Source organism: Conger conger, chromosome 8, assembly GCF_963514075.1.
Source record: "Conger conger chromosome 8, fConCon1.1, whole genome shotgun sequence".
Taxonomy (NCBI): Eukaryota; Metazoa; Chordata; class Actinopteri; order Anguilliformes; family Congridae; genus Conger; species Conger conger.
In genome coordinates, this window is record NC_083767.1 from 63,880,939 (window position 1) to 63,890,938 (window position 10,000).

Consider the following 10,000-nt stretch of genomic DNA (forward strand, 5'->3'; position numbering starts at 1 on the left):
TAGTGCTGAGAGCAGCACAGGATCCTTGGTCTGAAGCCACAATAGGCGCAGGTCCGATCTTCAGTTCTGCTTGCTTTGTGCCAGATTGCCATCAAATTATTATCTTCAATACTTTAACCCTTTAGATACCAGTAAACAAAAAAATGTAGAGATATTTAAAAAATAATGCCATTATGCCATTATTATTATTTTGACATTATTGAGAACAAAATTCTTTCAATAAAGTGTGTAGACTACGTTTTCTGGTTTGTAACATGCTCTGTTGAATATCCTCAGGAATCTGGAAGATTGAAGTTTTCTCAGCGTCTCGAGGGATAAAGTGTTTCACACTGAAACTGCAGAGAATCCTCAGGCCATTCTTACACCTGTACTCTTTCAGCAGTGCAATGCCCCTGACACACTTTCATTCTGCCCATCATCCAAGCTAATAAATACTCAAATAGAAACAAGCTCATGACTGACACGACTGTGGTTCCCCTGTGGCCAGCGGGGGGCGCTGTTTAGCCATTGAGTTATTTCCCAATATTACTGTACAGAAGTAGTCTAAGATCCCACAGCCACCACCACGTTCCATAGACCTGATGGGAAATATGACATGTATGATGTATGATATGATGTATTTATGATGTTATGATATTTAAGTCCTGAAATAAAATACTTTACCCTTACTTACTCTTGAGTTCTGTTTGGAGAATCTGTGAAACTGGCCCTTAGAGTCCCCAGCTAACGGGAACAGCGTTCCTGCAGAGATGCTAATAATCCACATGTCATTATTCCTCTGATAAATACTCTTCTGCTTATTACAGGTGACACAGTCTGTAGTTGAACAGTAATGTGGTAGTTTCCTGTGGTCTGTAGTTGAACAGTAATGTGGTAGTTTCCTGTGGTCTGTAGTTGAACAGTAATGTGGTAGTTTCCTGTGGTCTGTAGTTGAACAGTAATGTGGTAGTTTCCTGTGGTCTGTAGTTGAACAGTAATGTGGTAGTTTCCTGTGGTCTGTAGTTGAACAGTAATGTGGTAGTTTCCTGTGGTCTGTAGTTGAACAGTAATGTGGTAGTTTCCTGTGGTCTGTAGTTGAACAGTAATGTGGTAGTTTCCTGTGGTCTGTAGTTGAACAGTAATGTGGTAGTTTCCTGTGGTCTGTAGTTGAACAGTAATGTGGTAGTTTCCTGTGGTCTGTAGTTGAACAGTAATGTGGTAGTTTCCTGTGGTCTGTAGTTGAACAGTAATGTGGTAGTTTCCTGTGGTCTGTAGTTGAACAGTAATGTGGTAGTTTCCTGTTGTGGTAGTTTCCTGTGGTCTGTAGTTGAACAGTAATGTGGTAGTTTCCTGTGGTCTGTAGTTGAACAGTAATGTGGTAGTTTCCTGTGGTCTGTAGTTGAACAGTAATGTGGTAGTTTCCTGTTGTGGTAGTTTCCTGTGGTCTGTAGTTGAACAGTAATGTGGTAGTTTCCTGTGGTCTGTAGTTGAACAGTAATGTGGTAGTTTCCTGTGGTCTGTAGTTGAACAGTAATGTGGTAGTTTCCTGTGGTCTGTAGTTGAACAGTAATGTGGTAGTTTCCTGTGGTCTGTAGTTGAACAGTAATGTGGTAGTTTCCTGTGGTCTGTAGTTGAACCGTAATGTGGTAGTTTCCTGTGGTCTGTAGTTGAACAGTAATGTGGTAGTTTCCTGTGGTCTGTAGTTGAACAGTAATGTGGTAGTTTCCTGTGGTCTGTAGTTGAACAGTAATGTGGTAGTTTCCTGTGGTCTGTAGTTGAACAGTAATGTGGTAGTTTCCTGTGGTCTGTAGTTGAACAGTAATGTGGTAGTTTCCTGTGGTCTGTACATGAACAGTAATGTGGTAGTTTCATGTGGTCTGTAGTTGAACAATAATGTGGTAGTTTCCTGTGGTCTATAGTTGAACAGTAATACTGCAGTCTCCTGTGGTCTGTGGTTGTACAGTAATATAGCAGTTTCTGTAGTTGTACAGTAATACCTGTGGTCTGTAGTTTCCTGTGGTCTGTAGTTGTACAGTAATACCTGTGATCTGTAGTTTCCTGTGATCTGTATTTGTACAGTAACACCTGTGGTCTGTAGTTTCCTGTGGTCTGTAGTTGTACAGTAATACCTGTGGTCTGTAGTTTCCTGTGGGCCTTAGTTGTTGGCTCTAGTGTTGGCATTTCAGGCTGCTAAGGGGACTGCCCCACCTTACATACAATCCTTAATCACTCCCTACTCCCCAGCTAGACCACTCCGGTCTGCCAGCTCTGGTCGCCTTATGGTTCCCTCTCTACGAGCACCTGGCGGTCGAGCTGCACGTTCATGCCTGTTTTCCGTTCTGGTTCCTCAGTGGTGGAATGACTTGCCTACCACTGTCAGGACAGCAGAATCCCTTCCCCTATTTCGACGCAGACTAAAAACACACCTTTTCAAACTCTACCTTAGTCCTCCCTCCTGATTTCCCCCGCCCCCTTTCTGATATCCCTATCCCTCTTGTCTAACCCCCCAAAAAAAATTGGACTTATGATGACTATATCAACTCTTCATCTCATTCCCACCATCTGATACACAGGTTTCTGCCTGTATCTCTGCTTGCCTGAGTGACATCCCGAGCTGGATAGACAACCACTACCTAAAGCTCAACCCAGGCAAGACTGAAATGATATTCATCCCTGCTAATACCTCTCCCCACCTGGATCTCTCCATTTCCCTCAGGGATACCACACTCACGCCATCACCCAGTGCTAGGAACCTCGGCGTGGTGATGGACAGCAGACTGTCCCTTTCCGAGAACATTGCGGCGGTGACCCGGTCATGCAGGTTCTTCCTATACAACATACAGAGAATCTGCCCCCTACTCGACCCAGCTCCTGGTCCAAGCGATGGTTCTGTCCCGTCTGGACTACTGCAATTCCCTCTTGGCTGGCCTCCCAGCGTCCGCCATCAGACCCCTCCAACTCATCCAGAATGCAGCAGCTCGTCTGGTCTTCAACCTTCCCAAATACTCACACGTCACCCCCCTGCTTACTTCCCTCCACTGGCTGCCTGTCATGGCTCGCATCAAATTCAAAACATTGGTGCTAGCCTTCCAAGCAGTTAAAGGGTCTTCCCCAGCTTATCTGCAAAGAATCATTAGACCCTACACCCCTGCCAGACCTCTTCGTTCAGCCTCCACAGGCCGCTTGGCACCTCCCCCTCTCCGAACCTCCACCTCACGCTCACGACTACTGTCTGTTCTGGCTCCACGGTGGTGGAACGAACTCCCCGTTGAGGTCAGAACTGTACAATCTCTCCCCAACTTCAAGCGCAAACTGAAGACGCACTTCTTCAAGCAGCACCTCTCCCCATCCCTCCCTACCTCCCTGTGAACCTTAATTGTTGTCTTTGTGATTTACGTAGTGTTTCTGTATTTTTAGTTGGCTAGGTAAGCAGTATTTGGATAGTTAAGTTTGGTCACTTTTGCTTTGTTGTTTATTTGTTGTTGGAAAAAATAAATAAATAAATAAATAAAATAAAAAAGAATAGGCCCTCGTCCTTATCTTTGTTGTATGGGTAGCAATTGAAATTGTACTTCCCTCAAGGGTCTTTCAGTGCACTTAGCCCTGGTTATGGGTATGCACTTTGTTGTACGTCGCTCTGGATAAGAGCGTCTGCCAAATGCAATAATGTATATGTTTAGAACAGCATTTCATGTGTATTTTCCTAGTTATGGATATGATGCTTTGACTTGTGGAAGAACCTATGCACTTGTAAATCGCTTTGGATTAAAAGCGTCTGCCAAATGACTAAAATGTAAATGTAAAATGTACAGTAATACCTGTGGTCTGTAGTTTCCTGTGGTCCTTAGTTGTACAGTAATGCCTGTGATCTGTAGGTTCCTGTGGTCTGTATTTGTACAGTAATACCTGTGGTCTGTAGTTTCCTGTGGTCTGTAGTTGTACAGTAATACCTGTGGTCTGTAGTTTCCTGTGGTCTGTAGTTGTACAGTAATACCTGTGGTCTGTAGTTTCCTGTGGTCTGTAGTTGTACAGACCACATTATTAGATAAATAATAGATAATTAGATAAATAATTACGAAAATATCCTAACAGGTGGGAAATTGCATTAATAGTAGTAAAATATTGGCCTAGAACTGCCTCACAGACAACTAAACCTGCTATCATGGATATGAATTTGAGTCAAAGGGATCTACATAGCTGGATAGACCGGTAGGCCTGGCGCTTTGTAGCTATTGGGCATTATCTTTAGGATATATGCGTAAATCAACTGATAATGAATAGGTGGATATTTTACGGTTTTAATGAAAGGTCAGAATCGATGCGGTGCGCATGGTCAAGTCTGATCTGGAGACTTTTAATGAGCTCGCGCGCGCGTCGGGGGTCACATATGGCGGACGGCCGCTACCGTAATCCTGTGAAAATAGACTCATATCGACTTAACTTAAGTCTGTGCCCATCTTTAGGCTGTTCTCTGTCTTTCTCTCTCTCTATTTAAACGTGTGATTCCAGAGTCAGACTTTAACGTAGCTAGTTAATGAATATCTATGCAGTTGAGACAGTGCAAAATGGGTTAACGGGGTTTTCAGTTCAACTAATAGATCCTGTTTAATAGACATTTTACGGTAGACCGGTTCTCTCTCGAGTAACATGCGCGCTCACTGTACTGTAATTCTACACCAGTATCCAGCGCAAAGACGGGCAGGGCGAAGCGAGACGACAAAAAACAGAGAGAAAGAAAGAGAGTCCAGCCATGGCATTTTTCACTGGGATCAGAATTTGGAACGGGTTCCTTTCTCGGATTATAAATTGACACGTTTTAATGAAACGGTAGGTTCTGAGATATTTGCTTATTTTTAATCGCAAGGGTTTCGGTGGAAATCTAATTTTCAATTTTGATCCTTTTTTGTTTTGACGGTAGTCCTCATTCGATGTATTACCGTAGCCTAAACGGGAATGCTATCTATAATATGTTATGATAAAGAACACTTATTGGAAGAAACAAGTAAGTTAAATGCTGCATAATAGTGTGTGTAGGCTATGTTTCGTGCTGGGTAGCCCACCGGATCGGTCCACTCCTGCATTTAAACGGTTAATTTAAGCCGGAGCCTGTGGGTTTTGGGCTGAAACGCGAAAACGTGGCTGAATTTGGGGTTGTGGACAGCTGTCTGGTTTGCAAGAGAGAACTGTAGACTCAGGGATATTTCACACACAGGGCGTCGATCGGTTTCACAGATTTATTTACATGGTTTCATGGTGGGAAATGTGTACATAATTACACATAAATTACACATAAAAATCCAGCATTTTAGTTGTAAACTCGGAGGTGCGCGGAGTAGGTGTTTTATTCATATCCATGACGCTCGCTCGGAAATAGTTTCAGATGTAGCTTGTGCGCTGGGCAGGCTATATTCCGCCCGATCTCTGTATGCCGTTTTATTTAGCCTATAGGCTACAATGGCAATATGACACCGCGAATAAAAAGTTTAATGTTTAGAATAAAGCTAAAGGCCTATAAACGCTGGAATTCCATGGGCTATCATGGAAACGAAGACTCAGTTTAAAAGTAGATCGATCGCTTTCTTGCGGTTTCCAAATCCGTTTCTGTTACTAGAATGGACTCTAATTGACATCCAAATGTAGGCTACTCTCGTTATTGTTTATTGATTGGTAGATTTAACCGAATGAACTTATGGACCAGTTGGCTACAAACTGCAGAGTGACGGAGCCTAGATGAAATGCTAGCTGTCTTCGTTTGTTATTCCGAATAGACAGCCGTTAATTTGCATTTCCAGCAGAGTTGTGAGGCGTGTCCGTGGTACTAATTATTAAGATGTTTTGTCGGATAAACTAGCAAAACCGGTCTAACCGTCCTTAACTCGTGTTCAGACTGGATCAAAATGTCACCACTTTCGGATGCTTTGGCAATGATATGTACTTTCAAAAATAATGATTTGGGGTACATGTTAACTATATATTAAATACAAAACGCCCTGTAGTTATTATGGAGTTTGTGACGACCCTTGAGTGTGAGTGTCGGCAATACATTTTCTTTGACACGGCCTATTGGGCCATGACGTCATGGCTGTGAACTGTGATGGGTCGTGGTGCATGTCCAAGAGGCCTTACCGAAGTTACAGTGTGTGACCTTTGACCTTGTGAAGCTTGATCGGAGCCCCACCCCCGCCGCCAAAAATACCACCCATACCCACCCCCCCTCGCGCCCCGCTGATTCGCATCTGACTTCTATTAACATTCAGAAGGATCGCGCCGCGCCGTGTTTGGATGAGTTGCCGACGTCCAAGAAAATCCAGCGAGAGAAGACGGATCGTTCGCCATGTCGCTGTCGGTGAGTGTGGCAATGCGCCCGCCCGATGTTCACCTCACGACGCGCGCTCCTCCATGACGACAGTGAAGGTCATAACCATGACGTATTTACATCCGCATGTCATTTTAACTCGGAACTTCATTGATTTGGTGTCAGACGCTTGTCCTCCTGCAGGACTTGGAGCTGGGTTTTATATGGGGAGCATTACGACAAATCTCGACATCTCCCCTAATTAAATAACACCAAACCTACAGTCCCGTGTTTCTCTCGCTCTCTCTTGCTCTCTCTCTCTCTCCCTCTCTCTCTCATGTGGGGGTGGGGCGGGGGGCTCAGCTTGTAGCAGTGTGGCTCCCTCCCCAGGGGGGAGAAAGAGAAAGGGAGAGATGGAGAGATAGAAAAGGAGGGAGTGATGTGGGATGACAATGGGTCCTTAAACGAGGGACAGATGTGTCCGCCGCCCCCCTGCCCCCCCCCCCCGCCCCCCCTGTCTGTAGTGGTTTCTCACCATCACTATCAGCGATAATGCCCCACTGTGCAGTTAGCCACTGCGCTGGGGAAATTAATGATTGAACAATGTCCCCTGTCTTAATGTCTCTTTTCAGTAGCTCACTGATTTGCTTGTTTCACTGTCTCTCTCTCTCGCTCTCTCTCGCTCTCTCTCCCTCTCTCTCTCTTGCTCTCTCCCTCTCTCTCTCTCTCCTTCTCTCTCGCTCTCTCCCTCTCTCTCTCTCTCTCTCGCTCTCTCTCACCTCAATTCAATGTGCTTTATTGGCATGAAATAGATGCAGTAAATATTGCATTACATAAAATATACACACAAATACAGCAACCCCCACCCCAAACAAAATGAACAATAATAAAAATGACAATAAACTATTAAGGATTTAGTTCTTAATTGTAATTGCACACAGTGAGCACTTTATTAGGTATTTATTAGACATATATTTGTGTCTACTGCTATAGCCTATCCACTTAGAGTTATGATGCATTGTGTGTTCAGAGATGCTCTTCTGCATACCACTGTTGTAATGTGTGGTTACTTCTGTTACTGTCACCTTCCTGTCAGCTTTGACCAGTCTGGCCCTTCTCCTCTGACCTCTCTCATTAACGTGTTTCTGCACCATACTCTAGAGGCTGTTGTGCATCAAACCACACTGTCTGGCTCCAACAGCTATTCCAAAGTCACTTGGATCACATTTCTTTCACATTCTGACATTTAGTCTGAAAAACAGCTGAACCTCTTGACCATGTCTGCGTGATTTTATGCATTTAGTTGCTGCCACATGTTTGGCTGATTAAATATTTGCATTAACAAGCTGGTGTACAGGTCCACCTAATAAAGTGATCATTGAGTGTAGATGTTATTAGTTGAACAGGTAACATTGTACCTTTCACCTGGATGGTTTCTCACTGTTTCATCTGGATGGTTTCTCACTGTTTCATCTGGATGGTTTCTCACTGTTTCATCTGGATGGTTTCTCACCGTTTCATCTGGATGGTTACAGGTTGTTACAGGTTACAGGTTGAAACACTGACCCTCCACCCAGAAGGAAGCTGTTCACAGTTTGCCAGGGCAGGGTCAGGGTTAAGGTTAGGGTTAGGGTCAGGGAAGGGTTAGGGTTAGGGTTAGGAATGGTGTATTAGGTCATGGTATTAGGGGAAGGGAATGATTTTATGATTTTATACATTTAGAAAATGTGTTGCCGTATGTTAATTGCATGCAGTGTTTTTATGATTCACGTGATTACACCCTGATATTTCTCACATTGAAGGAGTGCATCTCTGACCCCCTCCCTCCCTCTCTCAGACGGTGTTGGCGAAGGCCCTGTTTGATAACGTGGCGGAGAGCTCGGAGGAGCTGGCGTTTCGGAAGGGGGACATCCTGATGGTGCTGGAGCAGGAGGGGGGGGGCCCGGGCTGGTGGGTGTGTTCTCTGCACGGCCGGCAGGGCATCGCCCCCGCCAACAGGCTCCGCCTCCTCAACGCCACCAGCACAGACCCCGCCTTCTCCGGCTACCTCAGCCCCGCCCCCAGCGCAGACCCCGCCTCCTCCGGCTACCTCTGCCCCGCCCCCAGCGCAGACCCCGCCTCCTCCGGCTACCTCTGCCCCGCCCCCAGCGCAGACCCTGCCGCTCTGGTGTACCTGGCGCCCCGGCCCCTGGCTGAGGACTGTGTGTACCTGTCCCCCCCCTGTGTAGCGGGGGGGCCCCGCGCACGCTCCAGCTCCGCGTCCCGCCCCCAGGACTGGGGTGGGGGTGTGCCAGGGGGGCGTGCCCGCTCCCCCTCCCTCAGGGGCCGGGGGTGTGACCCCAAACCCCAGACCCTGTATCAGACTCCGCCCCCCCCTGTCCCCCGTGCCGAGGCGGTGTCCTTGGCCCCCCCCGGCCCCCCCCGCGGCACTGCTCCCAGCGAGGATGTCTATCAAACTCCCACAGGGGGCGTGGCTGCTGTTGGCCCCTCCCACATAGCTTCCACAGGCAGCCCCATGACCCCCGTGACCCGGAAGCACCTCGCCCAGCCGGACCTGACAAACGGGGTTCCCCTCGGCCAGGAGAGCACGGGGCTCTACCAGACTCCCGCTCACCGAGGGGGGGGGGGCAAGATGCCTCAGAGTAAGCCTGTTGCCCCCTGCCCCCGGGGCAAACTGCCCCCTGCCCTGAGGATGGGCAAGGCACAGGGCTCCCCCAGCTTCACACGCAAAGCCCCGCCCCCTGCACCACCAATCAGGGGCGTCACCAAGAAGGACACGCCCACGACCAGAGAGGGGGAGGGGTCTCTGGGGAGTGAGGTCAGCAGTAAGGGGGAGGGACAGAAAGACAGCACGATGGAGGAGGAGAAGAAGAAGAAAACAAAGAAGGAGGAGGAAGAGGGAGAGTATGAAGAGCCAGATGATCAGAACACTCAGGTGAGGCGGGAGAATGTGCCATTACATGAAGCAATGCATGGATGAAGAGCTTTGAATGCAGTGGATCTGATGATTTCCTGTGTGGATCCAGTGGATCTGATGATTTCCTGTGTGGATCCAGTGGATCTGCCGATTTCTTGTGTGGATCCGGCAATTTCCCGTGTGGATCCAGTGGATCTGGTGATTTCCTGTGTGGATCCAGTGGATCTGATGATTTCCTGTGTGGATCCAGTGGATCTGCCGATTTCTTGTGTGGATCCGGCAATTTCCCATGTGGATCCAGTGGATCTGGTGATTTCCTGTGTGGATCCAGTGGATCTGCCGATTTCTTGTGTGGATCCGGCAATTTCCCATGTGGATCCAGTAGATCTGCGTGGGGTCCAGTGGATCTGAGTGGGGTGCAGCGGATTAGAATGTGCTGATTTGTGAGGGTCTGGATGTAATGGCCATTAACGTCATAAAGGAGTTTCCAGAGTGAGACTGTGTCTGGCATGCCAGTGTCCACACATCCAATCTGTGTGGCTGCGACCATCAGAGATACACGTTACCGAGACGGAGAGTGTTTGTGAGCAGATTGACACTGCTCCTGCCAGGCACAGCCCTAGCCTGCCCTGTGGAGGGTTCCAGAAACACACAGAGGTGTTGGGTCCAGGCAGATTTCACCTGCCTCTGTTAAAACAATCTTGGTTCACTGTGGTCTGGCACTGTTTCCACTGGCCTGTTAGTGGGTTGACGAATCATCATCAATACAAAAATACACCTACAATGAATATATTAACTTCTGTAGAAGG

The 10,000-nt window shown here is 47.2% G+C and overlaps 1 protein-coding gene across 2 annotated transcripts in view; it reads left to right on the plus strand.

The window, feature by feature from the left end:
- Positions 1–4,665: 4,665 nt before the first annotated feature.
- The window catches only part of efs (embryonal Fyn-associated substrate), a 12,439-nt gene continuing 7,104 nt past the window's right edge, over positions 4,666–10,000 (plus strand). The window contains exons 1-3 of one of the 2 annotated variants that reach the window (XM_061252254.1): positions 4,666–4,806; positions 6,237–6,325; positions 8,112–9,209. In XM_061252254.1, coding sequence (XP_061108238.1) covers positions 6,314–6,325; positions 8,112–9,209 — 1,110 coding nt within the window. In that variant the 5' untranslated portion in view covers positions 4,666–4,806; positions 6,237–6,313. The remainder of the gene's footprint in view (positions 4,807–6,236; positions 6,326–8,111; positions 9,210–10,000) is intronic. The other variant, XM_061252255.1, reaches the window with a different exon arrangement.